Source organism: Manis javanica, chromosome 16 (assembly GCF_040802235.1).
Source record: "Manis javanica isolate MJ-LG chromosome 16, MJ_LKY, whole genome shotgun sequence".
Taxonomy (NCBI): domain Eukaryota; kingdom Metazoa; phylum Chordata; class Mammalia; order Pholidota; family Manidae; genus Manis; species Manis javanica.
This window is the reverse complement of record NC_133171.1, coordinates 59,840,809-59,860,613: the sequence shown is the minus strand read 5'-3', so window position 1 is coordinate 59,860,613 and position 19,805 is coordinate 59,840,809. Positions and strand designations below refer to the sequence as shown.

Here is a 19,805-nt window from a genome sequence, read left to right as displayed (position 1 = left end):
GGGAAGGATGCTTCAGTAAACCCAGCTGACATAGTCTGCCCTCATGGCAGTCCCAGGATAGAGGTTACTTCCTGTCTTTCCTCTTACCAGTCCTTCTCCTGCTGGTCCTTCAAGAAAGCAGTGCAGGGGTCTTCCAGAGTCCTTTCTACATGTCAGTGTGGTTCATCCCTATCGTTTTCCCTCCCACAGCCATGGCCACTTCTTAGTGGCCAATAGGAAGTTGGGAGAGGCTTGGAATGAGGAACCTAGAGCCTCCCCCAACAAGAACATTTTTTTCTAAAGAAAAAGAAGCATCAGGGAGAGTTGGAGAGAGCTCCATTGTATTACAGAAAGTTAAAAAAACAACAACAGGCAACTGGTAAGGAAGGAGGAATGGGGGAGGAGAGGTGAGGTGCCGGTTAGTCACTGGACACCTTTGTAATTCAATTCAACTGTGACCCACTAGAAAGAACTAAATAACTAGATGGGGGTACAAAGTTAAGATTTCCCAGCCTTCCCTCTTGGGGAAAACTGAGGCACAGTAATACTGAGCAAAAGTGGAGGAAGCCACAGCCCCAGGCTACTTCCAATGAGGCAACAGCAGAGGACAGGGGAGAGGATTCCACCTGGACACAGCAGGTAAGTGTGGCTTGTAAACCTGGAACTTTGGAAGGTGGGGCTAGGAGATAGTAGGGTTTGTAAACCAGGCTGTGGTCCAAGAGGAGACAGAAGCTGTAAACAAAGGGACAGTGACCTAAGAAAAACAGGAGGGAGAAGTGCCTATAAATGGAGTGGGATCCAAGTCTCCCAGAGAGATGAGTGCTTAAATCCTGAGAGCCCCCAGGGGGGCTACACTATAGGATGCCACTACAGGGATGGTAGGGAGTCAAGGAAAGCTGTAAGGAGAGTGTACCCAGCCCTTGGAGATGGAGGGAGTGCTCCATCTCCACCCCCTATGAACTGTGAGCTCCTCCCCAGGACTTGGCGCTCACTCTTGGATCACCTAGGAGGCACTAGCACATTTGATGCACTCCCACCCTTAGGTGACGGTGGAAATTGAGCAGTTGGCTCTGCCCCCCAGAAACAGGGTGAGGAAAGCAAGTTGGAAGATGTTGGTTGCCCTTCCCTGCCAGGCTCTTCAGGTTCTGTCTGCTCTGAATCTTCCAGTCTCCAGGATGTCCAGTTCTGGAAAGGAGGTATTTTCTTGTGTTGGAAGAGGGTCACCTCCGGCAAGACTCATCTGTGGGAGAGGAGACATTAATGATAGAGAATGAGTGAGGACCTTTGCCTCCTGCCTCCTCCCACTGCTCCCCGCACTGCAGGGCAGCTGGCATACAGAAGTCTTATGCTATCTTCCATGTCTTCATTGCTTGTCATCACCAGTAACAGCAGCCATCACTTGTTTGACTCACATTTTGTGCCAAGCATTCTTATAACTCATTTAATCTCATGATAGTCCCGAGTGATTAAGTAATTTGATGTTCAGCCATAGTTTCTATGTGCTTCACAAAAATTACTTAATCCTCGCAACATTCCAGGAGGTAGTTATGAATGACCTCATTTCATAAATTATAAACTGAGGCCAGAGGTCAGGTGACTTCCCTAAGGTCAAACCACAAGTAAGCGACAAGATGGAATTCAAACCTTGTCTGACCCAAACCTTGTGTTTTTAATCACACTAGAGCACTAGAAAGAGTTCCTAGTTTTGAAATCTGGAGACCCCATGTGCACTTCGCTTTCCAGGACAACCACCTTGAACCCGCAGTGGGCCACACTGTCCTCCCTGAATGCCAGAGGGCGTCCTGGGGCCAACAGAGCCTGCTCACCCACGATCAGGGCCTTGGTGTGCAGCCCGCTCTGGAGCTCTGGCTGCAGCTCCTCCTCGTCTTCTTCGTCGGGTTGGGCAGCAGGGGAGCAGGGGGCACTGGGGGCCTCAGGCTCCGGGCCCAGCTCTTCCAGCACCGAACTCTCAGAAGGGTATTGGTACGTGGTCTCTAGTGCTGTCTCACTGAAGGAGATCTTGAGCTGAGAGTAGGAGAGAAAGTTGGGGGGAGAGGTCAGCGGGGGAAGGGTGGGGGGAAGCCACAGGGGAGCAGATGCTAGGTGGGGAGTGGGGGCTGGAGTTGGGCACCCCAGTGACTTGGTCCTCCCCAGCCACTCTGGGATCCAGTTTTACTTTTGATACTGGCTCTCCATTTTCAGATTTCCCCTCCTTAATCATATCGTTTCCAAAACATCCCACTTGGGCCTGAGCTTTGGCAGAGGTCCCTTCAGCAGAACTGAGTAAGGTTCCTACTTAGAGTATGGTAGGAAAAAGCGTAAAAAGAAATTATAATGCATGGAGGTAACTCTTGTGATCAGAACTGAATCTTTGGGTGTCCTGAGAGCAATCAAGGAGACTTCCCAGAGGAGGGGAGATTTGAGCTGGCAGAAAATTGCTGGATGGGAAGACAGTCCCAGGTAAAAGCACAGATCAGAAACATGGGTTTCCTTGTTCTCAGCCCCTTGCCTGCTGGGAAACCCAGGACCCTGGACACCTGCCCCCTCCTGCTCCCCTCACTCCTTTCCTGTAGCTGGAGTAGACCTAACAACAAAGGGACTCAAGGGCCTTGTAGGGAAGAGGACACCAATAGAAAGGCCCAGAGGAAATGAGACTCTCCCATAACACACACTGGGGAGAAGAGTCCCTGAGTCACTGAGAGCTGCAGATGGGGGAGGTGACAGGACAGAGAGGAAAGTCCACACAAACACAGGGCTGGGGTGGAGAGTGCAGCAGAAGGGACATGCAGACACCAGAGAGGGAATTTGAAGGGGGCAGAAAGTCCTTCATAAACACATAGTTCTAAGAGCAGGTCCTCACTGCCTTTCTACCCTTCCCGTTAGCTCTCCTAAGCTCAGGGGAAGGGACAGGGTGGGATTAACCTGGGAGGCAAAGTGATTAAGGAGACAAACAGGAGGATTCCATGTGAACTACTTGGAAAGGTCCATATGACCTACTCAGGCCTTCCCTGGTGCCTGTTTGGGAGGCAGAACTGGGGCACTCTTCATCCCTGAGTTTCCACAGGGACTAGGGTGTGAGAAGAGAGAAGCCAGGAGGTGGTCGGACAGTTGTTGCTAAGGGCTATATGGTATGTGACACGTAGGTCCCATGGGAAGCTGACACTCAGAACTGTATGTGTCTCTCCTTGGCTACAAACCCTGTACTGGCGCTCCCCATCTCACTGGAGGCAAAAGCCAGAGCCTGACCAAGGCCTACAGCGTACTCCCAATGTACCATTCCCCACTCACATCTCAGGCATCCTCCTTCACTCCGGCCACACTAGCCGTGATTCCTCCAAGCTCGCCAGGGGCACTGCCACCCCAGTGCCTTTGTGCTGGCTGTTCTCTTTGCCTGGAACACTCTTCCCCCAAATATCCCCATGGCTTTCTCTCTCCTAATCACCCTCATAAAGATGTCATATTCACTCCCCACCTCCTAGTCCTCTAGGTTTTACTTATCCCTATTATAATTTTTTCCCCATGATCGCTTACCTTTCTAACCCACTGGAGGACTTACTTATTATTATTGTGTATTTACTTGTCATCCTATGTGACAGCCTTGGGTTATCCCTAGACGCATTAAGTTGCTACAAGAGGTAACAAAGGGCTGGTCCAGACCTCAGATGAAATCCCAACAGAGGACCAACACTGAGGAACAAGGTGGGAGGTAACCCAGCCTATACACTAGCCCCCAGTCTGTCTGTGAACTGGCAAGTAGAACTGAGCAGCAACCAGACCCCTTACAACATCCCAGCTTCTCAAAAGGGACCACTTTTGGTTCTGCTACTGACTGATTTACCTAAACTTCTGGGAACCCATTTCTGTTTTCTTTTCATATCCCCTTCTGGGATAAAAATCTCCATAGTTTATTATCCACTGATGATGGATTCATTTCATTTGCTCTCAGTCCATGTTTGTCTCTCCCATCCCCAACTTCTGACTGGACTTCTCAGGAATGCACAGCCTGCATCCGAGTTGGGGGAGTGCAGGGTAGGGGTGACTCACTCGCTCCTCTCCCATCAGCTATATAAGGTCACAAGGGGGCCAGAGAGGGGAGGGGTGGGTCTCTCAGCCAGAAGGGCCTCTAGGGAAGGGCACCAGCCACAGCCCATACCATGGACTCCCTTGGCAGGGATACGTTTGATGGAATTAGCCTGCAAACCAAACTTACTTAGGGAAGACAGGGGTGGGATGGGCAGTGGGATCTTCCTACCCCTGAGCTATGGTTGGGACAGGGCCGGGCAGGGCTGAACAGGGCGTTACCAGTGCCTGATGAAGAGGGTGCTGAGAGCACAGTGGCCTGAGAGAGAGCAGAGCAGGCGGTGTCTGGGTCTAGAGAACTATGAGCTGCCTCTCCCCACCCCCACCCCCAGAGCGCCTTCCTTATTCTCTCACCACATCCTGAGCACACTTCTGGCATACTCAAGGCCCAGCGTTCCCCACTCAGCCCCACCAGCCTTCCGGCCTCCACACCAGCTTCCTGTTTGGGCGATCTGCTTCCGGCTCCCCTGCTCCCTAACCTAGGTATAGTTACCCTCACAGATCCTGCTCTGCACTCAGATCATCCCCAGACTTTGGGCCCAAACTTCATGCTTCTCCCTGCTTGTTGCTCCCCAAAGGTACAAGCCAACCTCAGCATACACTTTTCTGACAACCTCACCTTGGCAGTTCCAGCCTGAAGGGGAAGGGGCTGGTAGTAGACAGAGGGCTCAGAATAAACTCAAATTCAGTGGCTCCAGGATAAGAGCTTAAGCTTCACATGAAGATGAATTGGGGATCAAGAGGCCCCCAGGATTAACCCACGTGTTGGGTTCCTGTGGTTTCCCAGTGGTATTGAAGACAAAAACACATCTAAGGACATCACACATGGGATGAAGACTGGAGACTAGGAAGGGCTTTTGCAGTCCCTGGAAGATGTGCTAGGTCCAGGGAACTCTCTTTCCTTATAGATTTTTAAGCTGTAAACTAATAGGTGTGTAGGGAAGGGGTTGGGCCAGGGCCAGGGGAAGAAATCAGCCTGGCTGCTCCCATATCACTGAATACCCTTTCCAGTTTAACCTCTAACCGTTTCCTGCCTCTGCCCCCACCCCTATCCCCAACTCCCATTGTATTCCCTGCTCTCAGCTAAATTCCTCCAAATTCACTTCTCTCTTTTTCTACCCCAAAGGGAGGGAGAGACCAGGATAGCAGGAAGAGAGGGGAGAACCAAATGCTGAGCCAGTTCTAGGGGGAGGGGAAGCCCAGGGAGGAAGGACAGGGAGAGGAGAAGGCTTTTCTTGTCCCAAGAGAGAAGGGAGCACTGTCTGAAGCAGTGGCCCAGCTGGGGGTGTGCAACCCGGAGGTCACCTACTTCAAATGGCCTGTGTGTGTATGGGGCAGAATCAGGGTTCAAAAGCCTTCTCTCTGCTTTGGCCAGCCTTGTACCATTTCCCCTTCCCCCTCTACCCTAGGATGTCCCCACTCAGCTCTGCCCACCTCCTCCTTGAGACTGTGAGTCCTTCCTCCACTCACTCCTCCCTGCCATTTCTCTCTAGAACCCCAGAGCCACCCTCTCACCTCCCCAGGCTTTCTGCCTCACCATTCTCACCCCTGGAAGACTGAAAGTGCTTTCACCCTGGTAACCTGAGATCCAAGGACTCCCACCAGATGGGCTGAGTTGGGTCACAGATTCAGGAAAGGAAGGAGAGAGATGGGGGTCGGGGGGCACCTCACTGCCTGAGGGAAGGGAGAGTGAGCAGTCTGAGCACACCCTGAGAGAGAGACACCCTGGGACAGCCCTTGATTGCCGGGCAGGATCTTTGGGGCTTGGAAATTAATGGAGGGCTGCAAGAAGGAAGAATGTGTGTGCAGAGGAGGAAGGGTGGTGGCAGGAATTAACCAAGAAAAAACAGAGGAATACAAGAATACAGGGGTATAAAAAGACAAAGACAGGAGTCAGAACTGACAAGTGAGCTTTTCAGAAGACTGGCTTGGCTGCTCCCTACCTGTTTGTGGTGCCTCTCAGGGGACCCCTTGACAAGGCAGCTGCGGCTGAGGCGGAGGTAGCCCCCCAGCACCAAGATCTCCTCGGCAGTCGGGTACCGCTTCTTCCCAGCCCCAGGAACTGCAGCATCAGCTGTGACTGGGGTGGCCGGGGTGGCAGGGGCTGCAGGGGGCATGGACCGCCGGGGATTGACTGTGAAGGTGTGTCCACTGCGGCGTGGGGCCCCCACCCCTGGCCCTGCTTTCACCCCATAGAACAGACGACTCATGAGGGGATCCCCAGGGGGCTGGGGGGCAGGTGGGGCTGGGGGTCGTGGAGACAGAGGGGCTGCTGTTGGGGGCCGTTGTTCCCCGGCTTCCTCTTCCTGCTGTCTAGAGCCTTCAGTCCCAGCGTCCTCTGGTGGAAGGGGGGAGGGCACAGAGCAGCGGTTCTGTAGGTTGCTCAGAGGCCTGCCCTGATCCCCCGCCCCCTTCTCAACCTCCCCTTCTCCAGCCTCTGTACCAAGAGGCTCAAGACGCTTCTCAGCAGACTCTGGAGGGTCTGGTTTCTGAGTTTGAGTCTCTATCACCCTAAGTGTCCATTCTCGAACCTTTCCAGAGTTCAGGGTCCATTTCCACCCTTCTGTCAGCCTCAAGCTCCTCTCGTCATCCTCCACAGGGTTGGGCCTCTGATATGCTGTGTCCACTCCTCCACAGCTGCTATCTGGAGCCTCCTTCGTCAGGGTCTCTAACAACCCTGAAGTCAGTTGTGTGGCCATCCTTGGAACTGGCCTCTCTTCTTTTTTCCCACATTCCTCAAAGCAGTCTTTTCTTTCTTCTCCTGAACGCAGCCTCCACTCTGATGCTTCCAGTTGTACTAAACTCTGTTCCTGAGACTCTCTGGAGTCAGACCCCCATTTATGGGCCTCTGTCAGGTCCAGCTTCTCTTTTTCAATCTCTGTTGGGCTCAGTCTACTTTCCACCACCTCTTTTCTCCTGGGGCTTTGTTCTCTAGGCTCCGCCAGTCTCAAACTCTGCTCTGGAGTTTCTCTGGGTCTCAGCTTCCATTTCTGTGCCTCTGACAGCTTGGAGTTCCTGTCTCCTGCCTCTCCTGAACTCTGCCTCCAGTCCAGAGCCTCTGAAGCCCTGGGGTTGAACTCTCGGGCTCCCCCTACTCCCAGCCGCCTCTCTCTGGCCTCCCTGGGACTAAGGTGCTCTTCTCTTGACGCTGTTCCTTTGGGGCTCTGATCCCGCATCACCGCAGCGCTAGGTTTCGGCTCCCGGGTCTCGGAAGGCCCAGACCTTCTCTCTGCAGATAGCTCTCCACTCTGACGCTGCTGGCGTTCCTGCCGAATGAATCGGTTCTGGTGCACTGGCCCAATGGCCTCCAGGAGGACCGCAGGCTCGTCTGGGTCTGGAGGTACAGCCTCTGCAGTCCCAGGCACAGGGCTAGACTCCCCAGGAGACAGACCAAGTTTGGCCCGGCGGCGCTCCAGGAGCCCCCGCTTCCAGGCTGGCATCTGGGACAGCCGCTCCCTCTCAGCCTTCTCCCGGCCACGAACAATCGCCTCCTCCTGCCTGCGCCGGGCTAGCAGCTGTAGCTTCCAATCAGGGATGGTGGCCATGCTTGCCTTGAGGTGAGGTGAGCAGTGCTGGGGGCAGAGAACAGGAAGGAGAGGCTCCAGAGAGGCCCAGGGGATGAAACTAGGGGTGGCGGGAGAGGAAGTGGAGGGGGAGAGGTGGGCACAGAGAGGGCAGAGGGGCTGAGGGTGCAGACGGAAGGAGGAAGAGGAGGAAAGGCAGAGGACGGGGAAACTGAGAAACTGAAGAAAAAGCTATAGGCCAAGTTGTGGGGGCGAGTGAGGTGAGAGGAAAAGTGGAGATACGGGGAGAAGAGGCGGGAGTCGGATCTGGCAGTGCAGGGCTAGTGTGTATCAGAGGCAGTCCCAGGGATGTGAGAAGAAAGGGCGAAAAGAGAAGTTGGCAAGAGGGAGAAGACAGAAGAGAGGCTGAGGGTGAGGGAGGCAGCTTTCAGGGTAAGTGGCCCCGGCCTCCCCCAGGGGCGGTGAGAATGGGAAGAGACGGCAGGGAATCCCGCCGGAGAGCGGGCAGTGGGGCCTGAGTGGGTGTCGGGAGGGGAGGAGCGGACGGAGACCGGAGAGGAAAGGGGGAGCGGGAGAAGCAGCGGGCCGAGGGAAGGGAGCTCGGCAGTAGCAGCCTGACGCTCCTCGGCGGGGGCCCCAGAGGTCCGGTCCCCTTCCAGCTCCGCTCGGACCACGCCTCTCCCGCCCCCCAGCCCCCACCCCTCCGCTCCGCACTCCGCCCCAAAGCGGATTGGGGGAAATACCCTTCCCCGGGGACTTTCGGAACCCGGGTGTCTGGGCTGCCAGCACGTTCCCAGAACCCTGGCGTCCACCCCGACCCCTTCCCGTCTCCACCTCCTGCCTCCCACACTGGCTGTGCCCGGGACCCTGGCGTACGGAGGACCGGCTCCACGTCTCTTCTCTTCGGAGTCTGAGAGTCCTGTGCGCGGGTCTCCACTCTCATGGAACCCTGACATAGCCAGCCATGCCCACCCCGCCTGTGACCGCAGGGACAGGCAATCTCGGCACAAAGGGGAGACAGCCCAAGGTCTGGGGCAAGGACGGGAGCGGGGACGCGAGAGAGGAGACACCGCCTTCCCCAAGTCCGGTAGCCCCTCGGGCAACTTACACGCTGAGGGGTTCCGAGGGGAGGGGTGCGCGGGAGCCTGGGGTCCCGAGAGGAGAGGAAGAGGAGGAGAGAGGGATCAAGGGAGATCCGGAGACCGGAGGGAGGAGAGGGGAGGGGGGAGAGAGAGGAGGGGGAGAAGAGGGAGCCCTGGAGGAGCTGAGAGGGAGACCGAGACCTAGACCTGGGGGGCCGGGCGGGGGCCGCGACCGCTTTGTCTGAGGACAATGAGTAGAGGGAAGGGGCCGCGGGGCGGGGCCCAGGGAGGGGGCGGGGCCTCGCTCCCTGCGTCCGCGCGTGGGACTGGGCTCCCGTACACCCTTTCCGGCCGCGACCCCTGGCTCTCCGCTCTCCCTTCTCGGGGCCCCCTCACCAAGCTCCTTGCCGGTTGCCCTGGAGAACCCAGGTGTCCAGACCTCCGCCCCCATCTCGCCGACCCTGGGCGGCGGCCCGTGACTCAGGCCCCTCGAGGGACTTGGGAAGGAAGCAGCAGCTGCTCCGAGCGGGGCCCGCCCTTTCCATCCTGCCGCTCCTCCCCACGCTTTTGCCTTCCCGGGACAGCCTTTGTTACTGTGGGGTCCAGGCCGCCGCCAGGCTGTGGAGAACCCGTGTGGAGCGGGGCGACAGGAGAGGCGCTCGGAAGCCATGGATTTGGAAGCTCGCTTCCGTACCAGAACCGTTGCCCACTCAAGTGCAACCTGTCTCCCATGGGTCCCTGGTCTGCAGTCGGGAAATTAGGAGATTTGGAGGGAGACTGGGCCGCTCTGGGAAAGTGGGGGTAGGTCCATGGGGAGTGGCCGCCGCCCAGCGGTCGCCAGAGGGCGCGGTGGCTGCCCAGACTCGAGTTTGGCTCGCCCAGGCTCCAACTTGCCTTCCGTTCCAAAGTCAACCCTGCAACTTGGGAAACACCGACAGACTACATGCCTTTTGTTTAAAAATTTGGCTGAATTTTATTATGCTGCAGCACGTGTTCCTTCCAGCACGTGGAAACCAGGGAACCCTTAGAAACCCGAATTCAGAGTGAGAGGATCCTCTCAACGAGGTTGCAGGACCAAGCCCGTGGGCTGGGCCTAAGGAGGTGCAGCGGGGGCAGGGGAGTGGGGGTTAGATCCCTGAGGTTCAGAGGGAAGTTACAGTGCCAGGGAGTGGTCCGGCTAGACCCATGTCCGTATGAGGAGGTTGTTAGGTGGGAGGTGGTGGGGAGGGGGTCAAGCCTTAAACTATAAGGAGGCAGATAAATTCGCCACTCCTCTTCCTGGCTGGTGAGAAATAGACCTTGGAGTCCAGTAGCTGAAACTCAGAATGTAGGATGTGGAGCTGGACCCTGGAAGTGGTGGCTCAATCAGGGGAAGGGATAGCCCCTTCAGCTGTAGAATTGGGCCTCTGGTCTGAAGCTGCCAGGGTCTGGAAGTTAACTGACTGGGATGTTGAGGGAGAAGTATGGGGCTTGGAACCAGGGTTTGCTCCTCACTCTGCCTCCCAATCCTGGGGCCGAGAAAGCAGACGGAGTTTTCTTTGCAGCTGGGCCCGGAGGTAGCGGAGGTCTTGCTGGTCAAGCCCATGAGCCAAGCCCAGGTAGAGGGTAAGGAGGAGAGCAAGGAGGAGGCGGTCAGTGCCTAGGGTAGGCACCACCCATAGCACTGTCAGCAGCTCCACACACACTGGGTGGCGCAGGTGAGAGAAGAGTCTCAGAGCCCGAGGAGACTTCAGGGCCAGAGGCTCGCCCAGCCCCAGCACATGATAGTACACCTAGAAGGGAGAACAGCCTAGCAGTGGAGTCAGTCCCTTTTCACAATTTAGCCACCCTTTTCCTCTCTTCCAGGAAACTTTCTTCTGTAACTCAGGCCCAAGAACCACCCTGTGAGATTTGGCTCCTGACCTTCATCTCTGGTCCTTCTCCAGAGGCCAGGAAGCCCATGGTTTCTAGCCTTTGAGGAAGGGCTGAAGGAAGACTGTCTTACGAGAGAGGGAGGGAAGTAAGGGAGTCAAAAGCAAGGAAGGTGAAGACCATGGGGGGAGGTGGAGGGAAATCCATGGAAGGGAAAGCAGTGTTCTGGAAAGCATCAGGTGAGGATCTGGGACTCACCTGTTTAAGGCCCATGAGCTCGGCGTAGTCAAAGACGAGAAGAATGCTGAAGATGAGGAGCCAGGAAATGACATGGAGCACAAAGCAGAGGAGTGGCACCCAGGTGGCCCATGGCTCTGCCTGAGCTGCCCACAATACAGGGCCTCTGGATATGGGCTCCCAGGACCGCATCACCAGCTGGGGAAGGATGAGGGGCTGGGTATCCTGGCCCACCCTTGGGAGACCTAGACCCTGAGGCTGCTGACGCCAGGCTGGCCTGTGGCTCTTCCTACCTCTACGACAAGCATCGTTAAATATTCACCATGTGGAGGGTGCTGGGTGGGGGCCCAAGGATGTAAGGATGACCTGTGTCTACCCTGAAGACTTACAGAACAGAAGGGGGTGGCCACCTAGGTACACAAAGTGGCCTATGCCAAGCACCCACTGAGAAAGACTGATGAGTGTGAATTGGGAATCCTTTTGTGAGACCTAGGCAAGTGGTTCTGAGGAAAGGGTAGGACTGAAGAGCAAACGAGGGGATCTCAAGCAGGACAACATGAACAAAGTTGCAAAGGTAACAATGCACACTTCATATATCATGCCTGCGGAACGTATGCCCTTCTTGATAAAAAGTAGGGTATGTGCTGTAAAAGAATGGAAGCTGAACTTCAAGTCCTGAAAATCCTCAGTTACCCTAAACCCACTTTTTTCCCAAGATGCCTAAGATCTTTGCCCTTCCAATCTAAGGCATCCTTCCCACAGACTGTTTCCCTTGGGAACTCAGCTGCCAAGGCCTCATACCTGCAAGGTCAGGGCAGTACATGCCACATACAGTGACCTCTGAAGGACCCCAAAGTACCGGGACATCCATGCCTTCACCGTCTCAGTTGCCATGAGGCTGTGCTGCCCTACAAATAATAGCAGGAGCCCCAGATCCCAAGCCAGGGGAACAAGGATACTTTGGTCCTGTAGGGCAGCCAGCCATCCCTGGTGGGCATCTAGGGGGAGTGGAAGAGAGGGACAAAAGATAAAGAAGATGGTAGGAAACTTTCACTTACCCTCATCTCCTGGGGCCCCAGGACGCCCTTAATGCTTTCAATAGCCTTAATGCTTCCTCTCTAGGATTTGCCCACATCACTTTTCTATTCCCTGTTTCTTCCCTTTTCCCCAGGCCTCCTCCAGAGCTGGGGAAGAGGATTCATGTTGGGTAGTCACAAAAGACATGGATGGAGAGGCCACCAGTTGGATTGTCCCTCTTTTATTTCGGTTGGCTAAATTTGCTCCCTCTTTTGAACTCTCCTCCGGTCTTCTCCACAAAGCACTTTCCTTCGAATACTCTGTTTTATCGCTCTTAGTCTCCTACTCCGTCCTCACACCCTCACCTTTCCAAACCGCTAACCCCTGAGTTCCTAATTTAGCCCTGTAGTCTCTCTGCAGCTTCTCGGCGGCTTTCAAGGTTCTCGTTCCCACTCCCGTACTCCCGCTGTCATTTGTCCCCAGGCCCCGCCTCGCTCTGTCCACTCGGGCTCCACCTCCCTACCCCACAGCTCATCCTACATCCCTCCCGCTCACCCGGACCAGCAGACTCCGGGATCCCTCCAAGAAGTGGCCGAAGGGAAGTAAAGCGCACGAACTCCACCCCGGTGCCAAAGGCCAGGATGAAAGAGGCGAGGGCAGCAGAGACCAGGAGCAGAGCGGGGGCCATGGCGACAAGCAAAGGGTGGAGAAAGGGGAGGGTTTGGGATTCCCGCGGCCGCAGGCCCCGCCTCTTGCCCCGCCCATGGCCGGACTCCAGTCCAGGAGGGCTGGGCTCCTGTGCCCGCCGCCACCCGGGCTTCCGGGTGGCCGCGCGCCTCTGTCTCTCAACCCGCAGCAGGGCTGGCATCTGGTGCCTTCCCCAGCCAGCTACCTCCGCGTCACAGGGGGAAATGTTAGAATCCAAGTGAGAGGTGAAAAGGACAGCGGCTGTGCGGCCACTCGAATGGGTTGAGTTGCTTCTTGTTTTTCCAATATAAAATAAAGGCAGTATGTTAAAAATTTGTGATAACTTTATTACAGTTGTAAACTTTGTACTAGGTTAATTTTATCCAAGCCTGTGGTAATTAACTACCTATGACTTTACTCTGCAACCTCATTAGTTTGACTTCACTTACTAGTTAGGAAGCATTAAGACCTTTTGTCTGAACATATTTTTCGTACAGATCTGTTTGTAACACCTAGAGACTAATATATTTTAAAAAGCAAGGTGAAAATAAGGTTTTCTCTATCAGAATTAAAGATCATGGATCTAAGGACCTTGTCACAGTAGCTATGACCGTGGTAAGGACCTTAAACATCATTAAACTAATTTCCCTTAACTTACAGATGGAAGAAAAATAAGCTCAAAGAGACAAAGAATATTCCCAAAATGAGAACTGAGGAGCTACTAGTCCTGTGGTCTCAGGGATGAGAAAATTGCCATGCAGCACCCCGTAGGCTCTACATTCCTTCTCCTCCCTCCCAGAGGCTTAGTACTCCCACCCTCCTCTGAATCAAAGCTGTTGTACGCTGTACCAGATCAGATATATCTGATGTCCTCCCTCCAGATCCTGATTCCTGCTTCAGGAAGTTGTCCTGAATGCACTACATCAAAATCACGGCTCTCACAGAGGGAATCCTCTCTATACAACAGCTCCCTCCTCTCAACCTCTCAGGTGTAGAGGTGGTCACAACAGCCGTGGGTACTGGGGGACTGCAATATTCTTTGTGGCTTCTTTACACTCTTCCCTCTTTGTAATTTTTACATTACACTGTCCCCAAATTATCCTAATTTGTGCAACGGTTTCCAGCTAGGACCCTGATTACACACACAAGCTGTGTGGGATTCATTGGAAGTTTAAGAAAAGATCTCTATTCCCTATAAGTTTAAACTGAGGCACTTAAATGGTACCAGTCATGAGAAGGGAGTGCATGTTGAGTGCCAAATGGGACTAGAGAGACAGTGAGCACTATAAGGAATTCTGTGGACCTCAAAGACGTGGAATTTCATACAGCACAAAATTTCAAGTTGTGTAAGGGGATTAATATTTATTTGGGTCCTACTATGTGCCATACCCAACAATGGCTCTGCTTAAAATAAATAATGAGATTAGGTATGTTTAAAAGTCAGTACAATGTTTGGTAAAGTTCATGCTCTTTCCACTACACAAAAGTATTCCAAACTTAAGTATAACTTACTTGCAGAAAAGTACACAAAACCAATCAACCATCTTTTTTATTGAAGTTCACATAAAATTAACTATTTTAAAGAAAGCAACCCAGTGGCATTTAGTTTTTCATAATGTGTGCAACCACCACCTCTGTTTGGTTCCAAAGCATTTTCATCACCCCAAAATAAAACTCTGTACCCATTAAACAATCGATCCCTGTTTTCCTGTTCTTCCAGCCCCAGGCAACCACCAATCTGTCTTTATAGAGTCATCTATTCTGGGTGTTTCCTATAAGTGGAAACATCCAATGTGACCTTTAATGTCTAGTTTCTTTCACTTAGCATAATGCTTTTGAGGCTTATCCTCAAAATCCTGTACCATAAGTCTGTACTTCATTGCCTTTTATGACTGAATAGTATTCCACTGTAAGGATATACCACTTTTATCCATTCATCCACTGATGAACACTTGTTTCGATCTTTTGGCTCTTAAGAAGTGTTGATATGGATGTGGATAGGAGGGGATTAAAGTTGGTGGCATGAGAGGTGAGAGGCCTCCTCCTAAAACCATATATAATACAAAAATATAATTAATACAACCAATCTTGAAAGAGCAACAGGAAAGAAGGCTGCACCTGGAGAAAACAATAGACATCATGCAACAGGGTAATTACGTACCAAAGCCATGACTCGGCGAGACTCAAGCCCTTCCTCCACCCCACTGCACTGGCAGAAGGAAGGGAAATGGAGCAGTAAGGGAGTGGAGGCCTGGGACTGCTGAACAACTAGCTCTGGAGATTTGCCCTGGGAGCACAAACCTACATTGCATGGTGCTCTGGTGATTACAGGTGTTGGAAAGCTAAGACAGGCAGAATACAAGGAGAGACTGAGATTCCAGCCACTTCTGGAAAACAGGGATCCATATTCAGCTGCTCTGGAACAAAAGAAAGGAGGGCAGTCTGAGAGACTTTCTAACAGTAAGAGTACTGCTAAAGGGGCAAGTATTGCATAGAGCTTACTGCTAAGGACAAAGGACAGGTAGAAAAAATTGTCCAGGTGCACTCTGCCAAGCAGGTTGGGAACTTTCACGATCTTCAGTTGCTCCAGCCCCCTGGCTAGCTAAAATGCTCCAAGGCCACCCTCCATGATATGCAGCTTGCTGCGTCTTCCTCCCAGCCAGCCCGCACCTGACTCACAACCAGCAAACTCTGCCCTGGCATCGGCCAGCCAGAGGAAAGCCCTGCCTACAGCAGCTACAAATGTAAAGTACAGAGGCTTATACCTGTGTGCTTGGCTCGCTGGTTCTGGCAGTGCAGACAGGCATAGCAGCTGGGAAGGAGAAAACAGCTCTTTCCTTCCCCCAGGCAGGAACACCGCTCCCCTGAGACCCCCAACATTGCTCCAGGGGCTGAGCAGCTCCAGTGAGTAGAGCTTCTGGGCACTAGAGGGCACCACATACAAATATGAAACGTCAGAGGAACCTGGTTCAAAGCAAAATCATACATACACCAGAGAAAGAGTCAAGTGAAACTGATCTCATGAATCTTCCTGAAACAGATTTCAAAATAAAAATCATAAACATGCTCACAGAGGTACAGAAAAATATTCAAGAACTCAGGAATGAATTCTGCTCGGAGATCCAATCATTACAGAACACAGTATCAGAAGTGAAACATACAATGGAAGATTTCAAAAGCAGATTAGATATGGTGGAGGAGATTATAAATGAAATAGAAATTAGAGAAGAGGAATACAAAGAAGCTGAGGCACAGAGAAAAAAGGATCTCTGAGAATGAAAGAATACTGAGAGAACTGTGTGACCAATCCAAACGGAACAATATTCGCATTATAGGACTACCAGAAGAAGAGAAAAAGGGATAGAAAGAGTCTTTGAGGAAGTAATTGCTGAAAACTTCCCGAATCTGGGGACGGAGATAGTCTCTCAGGCCATGGAGGTGCACAGATCTCCCAACACAAGGGACCCAAGGAGGACAACACTAAGACATACAATAATTAAAATGGCAAAGATCAAGGATAAGGTCAGACTATTAAAAGCAGCCAGAGAGAGAAATAAGATCACATACAAAGAAAAGCCCATCAGGCTATCATCAGACTGCTCAGCAGAAACCTTACAGGCCAGAAGGGAGCGGCATGATATATTTAATGCAATGAAGCAGAAGGGCCTCAAACCAAGAATACTTTATCTGGCAAGATTATCACTTAAATTTGAAGGAGGGATTAAACAATTTACAGATCAGCAAAAGCTAAGAGAATTTAGCTCTCATGAACCATCTGAACAGTGTATATTGGAGGGACTGCTCTAGATGGAAGTGTTCCTAAGGTTTAATAGCTGTCTCCAGAGGTAATAAAACCACAGTATAGAAAGCAGAAGTTAACTACTAAGCAAATGCAAAATTAAATCAACCACCCCAAAGTCAGCCAAGGGATAGACAAAGAGTACAGAATATGGTACCTAATGTATAAAGACTGGAAGAGGAAGAAAAAGGAGGAGGAAAAAAGAACCTTTAGATTGTGTTTGTAATAGCATACTAAGTGAATTAAGTTAGACTCTTAGATAGCAAGGAAGTTAACCTTGAATCTTTGCTAACCATGAATCTAAAGCCTGCAATGTCAATAAGTACATACCTATCGATAATTACCCTAAATGTAAATGGTCTGGATGCACCAATCCAAAGATACAGAGTCACTGAATGTATTAAAAAAGAAGATCCAACTATATGCTGCCTACAAAAGACTCATTGAAGGGATGAAAACTAATGCAACTAATAGGGAGAAAGAAGCACCAGTTGCAGTATTTGTATCAGACAAAATACACTTCAAAGAAAGTCACAAGAGACAAAGGACATTACATAATGATAAAGGGGTCAATCCAACAAGACGTAACCATTACGAATATCTATGCACCAACACAGAGCACCTACATATTTGAAACAAATACTAATAGAATTAAAAAGGGAATAGAATGCAAAGCATTCATGCTAGGAGACTTCAACACTCCACTAACTCCAAAGGACAGATTTACCAGACAGAAAATAAGTAAGGAGGCAGAGGCATGGAACAACACATTAGACCAGATGGACCTAACGGACATCTACAGAACTCTACACCCAAAAGCAGCAGGATATACATTCTTCTCAAGTGCACATGGAACACTTTCAAGAATAGATCACATAGTAGGCCACAAAAAGAGCCTTGGTAAATTCAAAATGAATGAAATTGAACCAACCTGTTTCTCAGACCACAAAGGTATGAAACTAGAAATAAATTATGTAAAGAAAATGAAAAATCCCACAAGCACATGGAGGCTTCAAAACATGCCCCTAAATAACCAATGGATTAATGACCAAAAACAGAAATCAAGCAATATATGGAGACAAATGACAACAATAATTCAACACCACAAAAATCTGTGGGACACAGCGAAGGTGGTGCTAAGAGGGAGGTATATTGCAATACAGGCCTACCTTAGGAAAGAACAATCCCATATGAAGAGTTTAAAGTCACTATTAATGAAACTAGAAACAGAATTCACAATTATCGAAACTAGAAAAACAACAAATGAGGCCTAAAGTCAGTACAAGAAGGGACATAATAAAGATCAGAGCAGAAATAAATAAAATTGAGAAGAATAAAACAATAGAAAGAATCAATGAAAGCAAGAGCTGGTTCTTCAATAATATAAACAAAATAGATAGACTCCTAGCAAGACTGATACAAATACCGCAACTCCTGCTTTTTTATCCCTATTAGTTGCATGAAGTATCAAGAAAAAAAGAGAACCTACACACATAAAGAGAATCAGAAATGAGAAAGGAAAAATCACTATGGACACTACAGAAATAAAAGGAATTCTGAGAGACTACAGTGAAAAAGTATATGCTAACAAACTGGATAGCCTAGATGAAATTGACAACTTTCTAGAAAAATACAACCTTCCAAGGCTGATCCAGAAAGAAACAGAAAATCTGAACAGACCAACTACCAGCAACGGAATTGAACTGGTAATCGAAAAACTACCTAAGAAAAAAACCCCTTGATGAGATGGCTTCACCACTGACTTTCATCAAACATTTAGGGAAGACCTAAAACCCATCCTCCTTAAAGTTTTCCAAAAAGTAGAAGAAGAGGGAATACTTACACAAACTCATTCTACGAGGTCAGCATCACTCTAATATCAAAACCAAGCAAAGACAACACACAAAAAAAGAAAATTACAGACCAATATCCCTGATAAACATAGATGCAAAAATACTCTACAAAATATTAGCAAACCAAATTAAAAAATACATCAAAAAGTTCATCCACCATGATCAAGTAGGATTTATTCCAGGGTTGCAAGGATGGTACAACATTAGAAATATATCAACATCATCCACCACATCAACAAAAAGGACAATAACCACATGATCATCTCTATTGTTGCCGAAAAAGCTTTTGACAAAATTCAACATCCATTCATGATAAAAACTCTCAAAAGAAATGGGTATAGAGGGCAAGTACCTCAACATAATAAAGGCCATATATGACAAACCCACAGCCAACATCATACTTAACATCGAGAAGCTGAAAGCCTTTCCTTTAAGATCGGGAACATGACAAGGATGCCCACTCTCTACACTTTTATTCAACATAGTTCTGGAGCAATCAGACAACACAAGGAAATAAAAGGTACCCAGATTGGTAAAGAAGAGTTAAACGGTCACTGTTTGCAGATGACATGATATTGTACATAAAAAACCCTAAAGAATCCATCCCAAACTACTAGATCTAATACCTGAATTCAGAAAAGTTGCAGGATACAAAATTAATACACAGAAATCTGTTGCATTCCGATATACTAACAATGAACTAGCAGAAAGAGAAATCAGAAAAACAATTCCATTCACAATTGCATCAAAAAGAATACCTAGGAATAAACCTAACCAAGGAAGTGAAAGACCTATATCCTGGAAAGTACAAGACACTCATGAGAGAAATTAAAGAAGATACCAACAAATGGAAATACATACCATGCTCATGGATAGGAAGAATTAATATTGTCAAAATGGCCATCCTACCTAAAGCAATCTACAGATTCAATTTAATCCCTATCAAAATAACAATGGCAATCTTCAACAAACTAGAACAAATAGTTCTAAAATTAATATGGAACCACAAAAGACCCCGAATAGGCAAAGTAAACCTGAGAAGGAAGAAGAAGCTGGGGGGATTATGATCCCCAACTTCAAGCTATACTACAAAGCCACAGCAATCAAGACAATTTGGTACTGGCACAAGAACACAACAACAGACTAATGAAACTGACTAGACAGCCCAGATATAAAGCCAACCATATATATTCAATTAATATATGATAAAGGAGCCATGGATATACAATGGGGAAATGACAGCCTATTCAACAACTGGTGTTGGCAAAACTGGACAGCTACATGCAAGAGAATGAAACTGGATTATTGTCTAACTCCATACACAAACGTAAACTTGAAATGGATCAAAGACCTGACTGTAAGTCATGAAACCATAAAACTCTTAGAAGAAAACATAGGCAAACATCCTAAATATAAACATAAGCAACTTTTCCTGAATGCATGTCTTCGAGCAAGGGAAACAAAAGCCAAAATGAACACATGGGACTACATCAAACTAAAAAGCTTCTGTATGGCAAAGGACACCATCAACAGAACAAAAAGGTATCCTACAGAATGGGAGAATATATTGGTAAATGACATATTGGATTAATATCCAAAATATATAAAGAACTCACATTCCTCAACACCCAAAAAACAAATAACCTGATTAAAAAGTGGGCAGAGTATATGAAGAGAATTATCCAAAGAAGAAATT

At 49.7% G+C, this 19,805-nt stretch overlaps 2 protein-coding genes and 1 long non-coding RNA gene across 8 annotated transcripts; 1 reads left to right on the top strand and 2 right to left on the bottom strand.

Annotated features, from left to right (window-relative positions):
- Window positions 1-298: 298 nt before the first annotated feature.
- On the bottom strand, window positions 299-9,201 carry PPP1R18 (protein phosphatase 1 regulatory subunit 18). 4 transcript variants are annotated; one of them, XM_037026442.2, is made up of 4 exons: window positions 9,062-9,201; window positions 6,003-7,631; window positions 1,806-2,004; window positions 299-1,219 (listed from the first exon to the last, which is right to left on the bottom strand). In XM_037026442.2, exons 2-4 carry the CDS (start codon window positions 7,602-7,604, stop codon window positions 1,200-1,202), a joined length of 1,821 nt encoding a protein of 606 aa, XP_036882337.1. In that variant the 5' UTR covers window positions 7,605-7,631; window positions 9,062-9,201; the 3' UTR covers window positions 299-1,199. The 4 variants fall into 4 exon arrangements, with proteins under 4 accessions (XP_036882337.1, XP_036882347.1, XP_036882333.1 ...); XM_037026452.2 differs by lacking the exon at window positions 9,062-9,201 and adding an exon at window positions 8,460-9,030; XM_037026438.2 differs by lacking the exon at window positions 9,062-9,201 and adding an exon at window positions 8,418-9,029.
- On the top strand, window positions 7,896-12,805 carry LOC118974006 (uncharacterized). Of its 2 annotated transcripts, XR_005063593.2 has the most exons (3): window positions 7,896-8,015; window positions 10,511-11,327; window positions 11,925-12,805. It is a non-coding gene; the product is annotated as an uncharacterized lncRNA (long non-coding RNA). The 2 variants fall into 2 exon arrangements; XR_005063594.2 differs by lacking the exon at window positions 10,511-11,327 and having other exon boundaries at window positions 7,928-8,015.
- On the bottom strand, window positions 9,614-12,638 carry NRM (nurim). 2 transcript variants are annotated; one of them, XM_073224255.1, is made up of 4 exons: window positions 12,326-12,638; window positions 11,555-11,751; window positions 10,775-10,951; window positions 9,614-10,232 (listed from the first exon to the last, which is right to left on the bottom strand). In XM_073224255.1, the coding sequence occupies exons 1-4, from the start codon at window positions 12,636-12,638 to the stop codon at window positions 9,909-9,911; spliced, it is 1,011 nt and encodes a 336-aa protein (XP_073080356.1). In that variant the 3' UTR covers window positions 9,614-9,908. The 2 variants fall into 2 exon arrangements, with proteins under 2 accessions (XP_073080356.1, XP_017534947.2); XM_017679458.3 differs by having other exon boundaries at window positions 9,976-10,437.
- Window positions 12,806-19,805: the final 7,000 nt, after the last annotated feature.

Coding starts and splice junctions, on each gene's coding strand:
- PPP1R18 (XM_037026442.2), bottom strand. CDS start 7,604: ATGGCCACCATCCCTGATTGGAAGCTACAGCTGCTAGCCCGGCGCAGG. Junction 2,005..6,002: donor CTGAGAGGCACCACAAACAG/GTAGGGAGCAGC, acceptor TCCTACTCTCAG/CTCAAGATCTCCTTCAGTGA. Junction 1,220..1,805: donor CACCAAGGCCCTGATCGTGG/GTGAGCAGGCTC, acceptor CCTCTCCCACAG/ATGAGTCTTGCCGGAGGTGA.
- NRM (XM_073224255.1), bottom strand. CDS start 12,638: ATGCCAGCCCTGCTGCGGGTTGAGAGACAGAGGCGCGCGGCCACCCGG. Junction 11,752..12,325: donor CCCGGAGTCTGCTGGTCCGG/GTGAGCGGGAGG, acceptor CACTCCCCCTAG/ATGCCCACCAGGGATGGCTG. Junction 10,233..10,774: donor AGCTCATGGGCCTTAAACAG/GTGAGTCCCAGA, acceptor TTGACCAGCAAG/ACCTCCGCTACCTCCGGGCC.